The 12550-nt window shown below is 31.7% G+C and overlaps 1 protein-coding gene across 1 annotated transcript in view; it reads right to left on the reverse strand.

Annotated features, from left to right (window-relative positions):
• The window catches only part of LOC127280392 (surfeit locus protein 6 homolog), a 38784-nt gene that overhangs the window by 10182 nt on the left and 16052 nt on the right, over window positions 1-12550 (reverse strand). Inside the window, exon 3 of the mRNA XM_051303349.1 lies at window positions 11059-11549. Coding sequence (XP_051159306.1) covers window positions 11059-11549 — 491 coding nt within the window. The remainder of the gene's footprint in view (window positions 1-11058; window positions 11550-12550) is intronic.

Genomic DNA, 12550 nt, shown 5'->3' on the forward strand with positions numbered 1-12550 from the left:
CATCTTGTGGCAAGAAAGGGTGCAGCTGACGTACCGTACGTCACTGTGCTCAACTCATATGCCTTCAAAGGTTGGGTCATGTCATACCGCCATAATATTCTCTGATATTTGCGATCATTCGGATGAATTAAGAATTGGCGATAATTTTTTTCAATGTCTGGACTAAAGGGAAACAAATACTCTAAATCGCAAAATCAGCTCAAAAATTCCCTCTTGAATAGTTGGTCCTACTATCAAACACTGATTGAGAGAAAGTCCAGTCGATGATTTGGCAAAGGCGTCAAATACCACCCTTAATTTTGTAGTTAAGCTGGATTCTTTCAATACAGCGTGGTGAGGAATATAATATCCATCCCTTTTGACAACCAGAAGAGGTTCCATATGTTTCGACTCTTCATAGACCTTCATAAATTAATTATATTGTTCTCGTAATTGTGGATTTCGTTCCAATTTTGATTCTAAGGCGAAAAATCGTCGACGTGCAATATCAAATGTTGATCCCAAATTTTGTTGATTTTCATTAAATGGTAAACATACCATATAACGACCTTCAGGAATGCGTTGACATGTTTTGCGAAAATGTTCTTCACATTTTTCTTCCTCTTTGTAAAAAAAACGTTTTTCAGAAACAGTAACAACTGTTAACAGTAACAGTAACAATCCATCCAAACTTTATGTTTTGAAGAACAGTCCTAGATTGAAAAAGTTGAATCTGATTTGGAATCAAAACATCATAGAATAGTTCAGCACCTATAAATACATCTACCTCAACAGGTTGATCAAAATTAGGATCGGATAAACTAATCTGTTTAGGAATTTTTATTCATAGGAAAGGCGGGAATATTACTCGTTACCTTTGGTAAGACAAGGAAGGTGCGAATAATTTGATGTTTTAGAATAAATATCCGACACCACCCATTGCGTACTTTTTATTGTAGTATTATTCACTGCTTCCACACACGAATCTAAATTTATTCTATTAAGATTTAATCGTTTTGCTAAATTCTCAGTAATGATATTTGGTAGTGATCCACTATCTAACAAAATCCTACATGTATGCTTTTTCCCTTCATTGTTTGTGATATTTATTACCACGGTTGATAATAATACATTTGATGAGTCACACATGCATACTCGTTAGTTGTGATCCCTTGTCAGTTGTCTTGGCAGCTTCAGATATTTTCGAATTGTCGTGGAGCAAAGTGTGATGCCTACGATTGCATATTGTACAATTGCCCGATTTACAATTTGTAATTAAATGATTTCGTCTCAAACAATTATAACAAAGACCCTTCCTTTTTGCAATCTGATTTCGTTCAACCACAGAGCATTTTAAAAAATTTTCACATGAGTTAGTCAAATGATTACCGTCACAATATATACAAACTAAATTTGATGTAGATAAAAAGGTTTTTCTGAAGGCACCCTATTCACATTTGATAATCTACTTTCTGTTTTAAAATTTCCCTTCGCCGAATCTAATGATTGTGAATTTAATGTTTCAAGTATTGCGCATTTTCCATTCAAAAAAGAAGTCAAGGTTTCAAAACTCGGCATTTCATTTCCCGTTATTGACCTTTCCTACTCTTTCCGCGTTTCTTTGTCTAATTTATTCGATACTACATGAACAAGCGGAACATCCCATTTTTCGGTGGGCAGTCCAAGAACAACATCATAATTAGAATCAGTTGTCTCTAAATTATCAATGATTTTTAACGCGTTTCCTTTTACGTAACTCCTTAAGAAACGAAGTTTCTGAATAGTGTTATCCCCGCAAATGATTGCTTGAAATGAGTCTCGAAAACCCAACCATTCGTCATAGCTTCCCGAAAAAGTGGGAAGGTCAAGTCGCGAAGTCTCCATGCTAGAATGCGAAGCAATTTCGGCCTCTAGTCGCGCAATAAAACAACTTGTTATGTTTTCTCTCGATCTAGGAAAACTTTTGAGGAGATTAGAGTCACTATGGGTGAGACACGGATTAGCTGTTAGAACACCATGAAACATCTTGGCATCATCTTGGACAGAAAACTTCTCTGGAACCCACATATTAAAAGCCAAGCAGAAAAAGCCACTAAAGCCATGGGCATACTGAAAATCGTTTCTAGAGCTACCTGGGGAACATCCCCTACTCTCGCCCTTATGGTCTATCGCAACCTCATAAGTTCAATCTTGGATTGGGGTTCCCCTCTTTATTCAGACGCAGCAATCACGACATTAAAGATGCTGGATCGTGTTCAGTTTGCCTCCTTGAGAATAGCTATGGGATGTATGAGATCCACTCCGACTTCAGTTTTGCTGTCGGAGGCGGATGAACCCCCTCTCTCTTTCCGTAGAATTTATCTGTCGAACCAGTTTTTTGTGCGTAACTTTAAATGGAGGGATAACCCCCTCCTCCCCAAATTGAGATTGTTGGATGAGAAATCACATTTGAGAACTTTCCATACGAACAAGAGCAGATTAACCTTACTTAATACTTATCAACGAATCGTCCCTGTAATAATTTCTCCTGATTGTGACGTTGATTCGGGTAACATTATAGCTGATCATCCTTCGCCGGAGAAATGCTTTCGCGAGATTGTCCGTGCTAAAGCTCAGGGATATCATCTCCTGTACACGGATGCTACTTTGAACCCACAGTCGGGTTTGGCCTCTTCGTCATTTTTTCACGAGCAGACTCGCTACTCCTCAGGAGCTCCTCTACAGCCAGGAGTGACGATATTAACAGCAGAGCTTTATGCTATCTATATGGCGATTATATACGCCCAGAAGAGAAGACTTGACAGGGCCCTGGTGATCACAGATTTTCTTGCTTCACTCTATAGAATAAGAAATTGTCTCCACTATAAAGAAAACCCTGATATTCTGTACAAGATCTTGGACACTATCTTTCCTGCCCTGCAATTGCAACTTGAAGCCAATATTAAATTCATGTGGGTTTTCTCACATGAGGGAGTGGTTGGTAACGAAAGAGAGGACAGAATTTGCCGGGGAATTAATAGAGTAAATAGTAGAATCTACTTTGGGCCACCGTTGAGTGATCTCAGGGAAATCATCTTGGCTCCGGATAGAGCAGCATGGCTCTCTCGCTCCTGGCCCTTTAGGGAACAGGAGGGAACGGAGCGGAGATATTTCTCTCGAGTATCATTCAAAACTAGTAGCCCTTGGTTTGATGGTATGACCTTTCCGCGATGTTGGATAAGTACAATCACAAGATTGAAAACTGGTCACACATATATTTGGGATCATTTTCAGCGGATCCACTGGGATGTGGCGACCGTGTGCGCTTGTGGTGAGGAGAGGAGGACCATGGAACACGTTTTGAACGTATGCCCAATTTTAACTCCGGTTAGAGATAGATTTTATAGTTTTTTAGCAACTAAATTTCCCGGTATGGAACCCAGTACGGCTTTAATTGAATCTTTGATTTTTGCTCCGGACAATGAGATTGTCAGAGAGGTGGGAGGGTTTTTGTGCCACGCAAAGCAATTTGTCTGATTCCCGTTCAGTCTCCTCGCTGCATGAAATTTGCTTAGGCTCGAGTACAATTTCGATGGAACGCGGAGGCGAGTGCGGGACTAGATATGGCTCAATTTTCCTGACCCTTAATTTCCATCCTTAACGGCAATAACTCAATTCAAATTCAACATCTTCCAATAAGGAGCAGTTCAAATGTTTACTTAAGCTTTATTCAAATTATTATTAACCAATAAAATATAAGTTACTTTCCTATCTGTCCCTCCTTCGCTTCTTTTCTTTGTCGCCAAAAAGATAGTGGGGATGCGGACGGAATGAAAGAATACGGAGATTATTATATGTAGTTAATTTTTGTATTACTTTTTTTGATAAATGTTCAATTACAAACGTTCAAAAATTACACTTTTAATATTTTTAATAATAAAATTCTATTTATTCTGGTTAAGTAATTTAATTTTCCCCCTTTATCCCCTTTTTAAATTTTGTTACCTTTTTATAATTTGCAACTTTTTTCTAATCATAAATAAAGAAGTTTTTCTTTTTTTTAAATATACCAATTTCGTATTTAAAATGTAATCATAAAATTGAAACTCGATATTTAAATTTTATGCACTCAATTCAGTTCATTTTATTTTTGATTCAGATTATTAACCTCACAGCATAATATAATTATGGTTTTTACTGTTTGTGCTTTAAATAATATAACATAAAGAATTTTATAAATATTGAGCTGGTTTATCCAACAGAATACAAACTTCTAAAAAATAATTAATTGACATGTAAATAATTAAAATATTATTATTGATAGTATTTTCTAGAAAAACTAAAATATCAATATTCTAGAACAAAGTTGACAATCAAAATATTTATTTATTTATTTTCATTTAATTTACACATGATCAAAATTTGTTGTCTTCTATACAAAATTTTGAAAAATGTTTCGATTTTAATTTTAATTTCATAATCATTTTCTGAAGAAAAAAACCTTTATTACAATAAAATTGAATCAATTTTAGAAAGTTATATAGAAGCGATATGACAAAAATTTTAATTATAATAATTATTATATATAGTAAACTTTTATATATTTTTTTGTTTGTTTTGATTTCAACAATTAATTATCTTTTCAATATGCTTGTTAATGCTAAGCTTTCATTTTGCAGATTAATTTTTAATATTCTTTAACTGATGGTCAACTATTTTTTACGATCATTTATATGCATCTACTTCAGACATGGAGTTTGTTGTCTTCAGCTGTCTAACACAATAAATTGCTACTATTTTATATAAGTATGTGAACAAAACAAGATATTTGCTACAACACTTTTGGCACAAATAAATAACTGTTAACGAGCCGTGAATAATTTAAATTTGTCTTATATGTTATTGTTTTCTATAATTGGTCGTTGTATTTAAAAAAAATGTATGGAGTGACATACTTTTTAATAATCTTTATGATCAAACAAAAATAACGTGTGGTATTGCGTTCAAGAAATCACAAATTCAGAAAAGTTCAAACGCCAAATATTATGTTAAAATTAGTGGAATATGTAACGAGTGTGGAGCGAGTTTGACAGGGTACGAGTTTGATAAACCTCGTAAAGGTAAAGACATTTTTTTATTGTTGAATAAAAAATTTGCGACCTTCTTTTACACAGACCAAAAAACGCCATCTACGAGGAGAACGTCGAAAGCGTATAGCAAATGAACTCGTGGAGTGCAGGAAACCAGCTTCTGTATGGCGTAACCAGCAAATAAGAAAAGCAATGAAATTTTGAGATCCTACGCATCCTAATATACCTGATACTAACATCTTACGAAAGGCAAAGGAGAGAGAAATGAATGCATGATTAGGGATTACATCATCTGATCCTATAGAAAATTTGCGAATAGCAAAATATGAACATCTAAAAGGTGTCATTCGACACATAGGAGCAGATCCCTTTTATTGCATGTACTGGACGCCTGAGCAAATAGCCTTCCATCAGTTTGTTCATCAAAATGATTTGGAGTATTACCTTACAGCAGATGCTACAGGTGGTGTAGCCTACAAGGTACCAATATCAAGTCAACAGAAAATTTATAATACAAAAATAGTTTACAAAAAAAGCAAGTATATTTTTATGTATCTTGTTAAATGCTGCAGCTATTTGAGAAACGTTTGTTTTTATCAAATGCTGTCATCAAAGCATGATGCCTCATTTTTGACTTTTTTTGTCAGAAATATTAATTTCTGTAAAAAAAACCTAAAATGATTGTTACTGATTTTAGCAAAGCTTTACTGATAGCAGTTGCACGTACATATGCCGATTGTACGGACTAGAAAAATTACTTAAAGATTTGATTTGACATTTTAGTGGAAAAGAAAAATGTTACTTTGCCAAACTGTTGTCTTGCTTTTGATTTAAATCATTTTATAAACTTAATTTCGAAATGGAAGTGCTTCAAAAGAAGAGAAAAAGTCAGACAATTCTTTTTACGTTCGCTTGCACAGGTTTTTCAAATGGAAAATTTTAGTGAAGTGTCCAATACTCTTCTATCTCTTTTGGTAGTTTGTTTGAGTGAGCATATTGGATTAGACGAAAGTAACAAACAGTATTAGTCAGAAAAACAACTATCATATATAAATAATTTAATTAAAGGCTTACCAGATGTTCAGGAACAAGTTACACAAGAAAACGCTAATGACAAAAAGGACCAGGGCGAGGACGAAATAGAAGAAGGAGTACAAAAACCTGAAAATTTGGTCAATAACGCAGATCAGCGATTTGAATGCTGGCATAATTGGACAAAATCCTTATATGCAACTACAGAAAAAAATAGTAGTACAACAAGAAAAAAGAGCGTTGTAAATTTAAACCCATTCTTCGTAAAGGAAGCTGCCAAAAAAATTAAGGATTTGATGTACTACTTGCCTCCTTGAACAAAAATAATGTTTCCGACATTCAAATTAAAATTAACGATAAGCAGATCATCGGCAAGTGTTGAAGGTGAATTTTTTAAATTAAAAAATCAAGTTTTTGAAAAATTGCCTCTTAAAGTTGACAAGCTCATTCCCTTGCATTGTGATTACTTAAGCGGAGAATTAAAAGAAGCTGGATCACAAATGCAAGGATCTGAAATTGAAATTAAGAAGAGAAAAAAAAACGTAGCAAACAAATCTGTAAAAAAAAAAAATTTTTATCTCTTTACGAATCGTTACAATGTGAAGAAAATTAGAAAAATAGGAATCATCAGACAAAGAATTCACGAACTTCTCTACAAGATGTAACAAACTTGGAAACTGATCTTTCTGACACATGGAATCCGTTTGCTCCAACCTTTCCTCTAATTATGACGATTCCACTGATACAACAACTTACGTTAACAACACAATAGACGAAAACAATACTAATGACACCCTGCAAGAGGAAACCGTTCGATCAGCTGTTGGAGAAGTTAAAGAAAGTGTGAATAATATTATTCTTCTAGATGCGAAACAAAATATAGAAGCTAATTATTTAACAAAATGTCCAGCTTGGGATTCCATAACAGGGATTGTAAATATTGCAATACGTATTCTAAAAAACGGTAGTTTATCCGACACTTTGCATCTGCAAAACAAATGCAAAGTAACAATAACTGAGACTTGTGGTTTTGACAGTGTGTTAATGCTAATAATACAGGGCATGTCTATAAGCCAAGAGTTTAAAACTACCTTGGAAAAGTCTGATATTCCTGTTGGAAATATTAGACAGAATACATACAGAAGATTTTTAAATTAGAAGTTTCAATTGTAATGTTCTGTACTTTTTATTGATAAGAGTTTAAGATTAAAGTGTTAATGGGTAATTTGTTAATATAATTTGTAGAACTCTGATTACTAAATCGAGAACTCTACTCAGAACTCAGAAAAAATTAATTTTTGGCTAAATTCTATTTTTTATTTTTCAAAGTTCTGTAGATTTATAAATTTTGAGTTTAGATGAAAAGTTTGTTAATATAATTTGTAGAACTCTGATTACCGAATCGAGAACTCTGCTCAGAACTCAAAAAATAAATTTTTTGCAAAATTCTTTTTTTTTTATTTTTTCAAAGTTCTGTAGTTTTTTAATTTTGCGGAACTATTAATTTTTCTATTAGAGAACTCTAGAACTCTTGATTTACTATCAATCGACCATGTCAGAACTCTTTTTTATGTTAATTATGGTGCTACGCGATGTTAGCACCCAATTTTTGTTAAATTGAGTTTTTCAATGATAATTACCAGAACTATTGAAAAAATTGTTATAGAATTGCAGAACTATTCCTAACACAGGTTTACAGTGAAATTGTCACTCGAACAAAACATTTTTTTTTCGATTAATATGTGTTTTTGAGTAAGAAAATCATATTTTAAATTTTTTTCCCTCGTGCAACTTTTTTGGAACAGCAAATTATGCATTTTCGAGGTGTGACGTCACATAAAGTCAACGGTAGAGAAAGCAGTTCATCCAAATGTATAAAAAAAATCACCATTTGAAAGATAATTAAATTACCTCTCAAACCATTGGTCAACCAATAAAATCCATTCAAAATTGTCAGAGTATTATATTAATATCTTTTACAAAAAATATTAATTTTTGTTGTATAGATGATAGTGGGGACATGCTAGACAAAGACGTTTTGACAGCTCATAACTGTTTTAAAGTAAAATTATAAATAAAAACAACTATTGGCTTTTGTTTGTAAACAAAAAAATTAGTTCTTCACGTTGGACTTATTATTAACTGATTTATTAAGAAATATGAAGGACATGTAATTTTTTTTACGATTTTTTATTAATTAAATGCCAATAATACCAAAAAAATTTGAAGATAAATTTGTTCCTTCCATAATTTAATTGGTTAAACTTGAATTATTTTCTCGATTTTTTGGAAGGTTGAAATTGCAAATAAAAATTCTCCTTTTTCCACTATTTTTGTATTACAACGTTTCGTTGATTAATTTTGTCAACATAAAAAATTCAAATTTTTTAAAACGTTACATATAATTATAACAAACTGAGATGTGCACAGTTCTTCAGTTATGAGAAGACTGAAGAGAAATAAAAATATCACATTTTGAAATGTATCTTTTAAGGTAAAAACCTTGAAGGTATTCTCATAACTGGAGAATTGTGCACATCTCCACAAATTGTAATAATTGTTTTAAAATTATTTTGACTTTTTTGTTATATGGGGAAATCTCACGAGCCGGTTACGAATTGCGTACTGCGATATCGGTGCCGCAAAAAACCTCCAAATTGTCAATTCACATTTAATTTACATTTGTTAATATTACTCACGAGTGTGAAAAATTAAAAATGGTCTTAGTAGGCAAAATTAGATATTTAAACAATATATTTCTTCACTGAAATCGAAGAAATATAGAAAATCCTGATATAACTCGCATTAAATCTAATTTTCATTCAACGATAATGTTAGTTGATGGGTATTATGGCCCTGCAACTGGTGCCTAGCGCCTCAAGTGTTCGTGTTTTTTACAATACCAGATCAGAGATTTTTTCTATCAATCAGTTTTACCGTTATACAAATACAAAGAATCTCATGTGTTACATGCAATAAACGTGCTAATTGGTAAATTGTGTTTATTTGATCCCAAAATCCGTAACAGATAACTTTTTGAGAAATCGTTTTTAATGCTTGGGGTTTTTTGTCATTCATTTATGGGTTCTAAAGGATTAAAAAATGTGTATTAGACAAGTGTGACACTTGTGATATGCGAGATAATGAGTTATTCATAAGTGTAACTACATTTTTGCTGATTTTTGAAAATCATCAATTTTCTTATAATACTTTTTCAGCGATCATTATTTAACATTCGCCCATATAAAATTTACATTTTCAGCTCTCCAAGAAAAGAAATCTGGGTGGTATAACATTGTGCCACCTAACATTTCTATGTAATCGTTCTGGGAAAACGCGCAACGAGTGCGTAACTCGTTCCCAAAAAATGGTTTATCGACGAGCACAACAAATTATACGTAAAAAAATGTAGATATCCTTTTGTAATTTGTTGTTTTAGTATAAATAAATATGTGTGAAAAATGATCACCCCTAAAATTAACATTGAGGGTTGATATTAAAATTTTTCACGAGAAAATTGGTTCATTAGTCTGTTTAAAGTGCCCTTGAAGAAAAAAATATATTTGAACTATCCCGGGTGGAATTTTAATGAATGAAATCCATGAAGTTTCATTATTATTATAATTAAAATTTACATCTTGTCAGGTACTTATACAAATTTTGAAATTTATATGAAATTGTTAATTTCGATATTTTTTCTAATTACGATTTTCGTCCTTCTTTCGCCACACAGATGATTTCTTTCTTAGAGTAGCTTTTCTGAGTATAAAACGATTGATATCAATAAGGATATTATCACAGTAAAAATAAAATCTTCTATAAAGATTACTCCTAAGTTTAATCAGTCTTAAAAATCAAGATAGTTTTAATTTAAATGGGAATTAGTGTGTATCTTAAAATATAACTCATTTTCCTCCTTGAAATAAAATTCTATTTTAATTGTGAACATGTTTTTACGTTTAAGATTAAGGAAAATGGAGTTAGGAACTTTGTTTGAAAACATTTTCTCTTAAAAATACGTTTTACCTGCACTCATAACCACAAAAATGAAAAATATGATTTAAATCGAGTAGCTATTAGGAAATATGAATTACGCGGGTAAAAATTTACTTATATTTGGTCGAAAAATAATAATTTATGGTAGAAAAAAGTGTGCGACTAAATTGAAAATAATTTTTTTTTTAAACAAAAAGAACCCAGCTCGTGAGATATGCCCATATATATGTGACGTGTTAAAAAATTTGCATTTTTTGTTTTATTACAAAAATTGAGAAAATAATTCAACTTCAACCAATATCAAGAAAAGTTTTGTCTATAATAGTTGTGTGAAATTTTTTTTATTAAATCCACCTACTTTTCAAGCTTTGAGGGACCTCCTTATTCATAGAAAAATTAAATTTTATAGAGCAAAAGAATAAGTACATTGCAGAATAGAAACCTAACCGGAATCGTAATCGTAAACGCAACCAAAAGAATAAGTTAGAGAAGGAAAAACAATCAATCTATCCTTCTCTAACTCATTCTTCCGGTTGCGTTTGCCATTACGATTCCGGTTACGTTTCTATTCTGCTCAGGCTTTGAGGGACGCAAGCGATTTCCGAGAAGTGTGAAGTTTGCTGCGCGAGCGCAGTAATCATAAGAATCGGGAATCGTCTCCCCTCATAAATTGCACTTTTTTTACTTTTTCCAAAAACTGCGCAGGAAGTGTGGTTCGGAGGTTGTTGAGAGGGGAAGAATCAATTGATTTCGAGATCCACTATCCAAATACATAGGAGTTGAGCCGTATAGGAGCAAATTTACTTTGATCTCTAGTGGCAAACTTAGTAGAAGTCGAATTAAATTCTGCAACTGGATCGAAGAATCGATGCGTTTGTCATTTCTCAACTAACCTCCGATGTCGCACTTCGTACGCAGTTTTTGGACAAAATCAATTACTACACCATATACAATTATTCTTGATAATATTTGTAAATTTTACCTTTTCTCCTTTAGCTTTAGCCAGTACCGCGTTCCATGCTTCTTTTTTTTTAATTTCATCAGCTTTCTCTACTTCTCCATTTTCAACAAGTTCTTTAACTTTCTGTTTCTTCAGTTCAATTTTTTGTAATATTTTTTTAGAATTTTTTTCATTATTTAATTTTCTTTTTGTACCAACTTGAGAAAAATCAAATTTACTAAAGACCATGTGGCCTTCAGAATTAAAGATTGGCTTTTGTTTTGGAATTTTTGAGGCTTCGACACATTCTTCTTTAGCTTTAGAAGAAGCAGCAGCTATTTTTTCTGTTCTTGCAAGTTTTTTCTGCATTATACGTTCTTCCTTTTTGGATTTTTTCTTTATTCTACTTTTTAAACCTTTTTTTAAATTTCGATCTCTATAATCCAATCTTCCTTTGCTTTTTAGTTCATCAAGCCGTGCATATAATTCTTCGAAAGTTTGAGCTCTTTTTACCTTCTTATCACCCATCGGCACTGTGAACAAATTTAACAGAAAATATTCATTTCATGACCACTTAGCTTCCTCATTATGATAAAAATAAAGAAGAATTTTATAAATATTGGTCAAATATAAACATTATATACATCAATCGATTCGTTTTGATGCCAGCAATATAATTTTGACAAGAATTGATTAAAATTTCAATATAGGAGAAAGTTATTTCAAAAAATGATTTTTCTCAAATATTCCAAAAAATTATTTAATCTATTGACTTCAGTAAAATATATGAAACTTAAACTGGCACCAAGTTAATTTTGAAAAAGTCCTAAAATTTGGTTTTTTCATTTATTGGGTAAAATATGCAAAATTGAAAAAAAAATTTAGTTATAAGTTGTAGATCTTATTGTTATATATTTTTTATATTCTATGCATTTTTTTTATTTTGCCTCAGGATCACTTTCCTAGGAATCTTTTCACATGTAAATTTATTTATTTTTACATATTTTTACGATTATAGGAAATTCATTTCATTCATTCATTCATTCATTTTATTAATTCTGTAATGAGAATAATTCTATAAAAATATTATCAAGAAAATTTATTTCGAATATTTCAGAATCGAACTAATTGTAAGACAAATTTTCAAAATTTTATTGAAGTAGGAAAAAAAATTCTAAAAAAATCTTAAATTTCCATTTTTATACTTTTTTAAAGTCTGATTTAAGCAATTTCTTCGAATTAAAAATTTATTAAATTTTGTCATAGTTTTTAGTTTCGATGGTCAAAAAAATTTCAAGCAATACTTAATCAAGTTTTACAGATTTTTAAATTCTAAATTAATTATATTTCCTTTAAAAAGTGTCTAAGGGTATATAAAGTAAGAAACAATATCAATCATAAGTAGAAACACTTCTTAAGTGCATGAATTTGATCCCGATCGTGGTCCTGTACTGGGTTTAAAAGTATTAGAATAAATTTTTTATTGAGCAAAAAAAAGAGAATGGCGGCACTGCAGCTGTTCAAACTTAGTTCC

The sequence above is a fragment of the Leptopilina boulardi genome, unplaced genomic scaffold (assembly GCF_019393585.1).
Source record: "Leptopilina boulardi isolate dan_hultmark-lab unplaced genomic scaffold, ZJU_Lbou_2.1 LbouV2_244, whole genome shotgun sequence".
NCBI classification, from domain to species: domain Eukaryota; kingdom Metazoa; phylum Arthropoda; class Insecta; order Hymenoptera; family Figitidae; genus Leptopilina; species Leptopilina boulardi.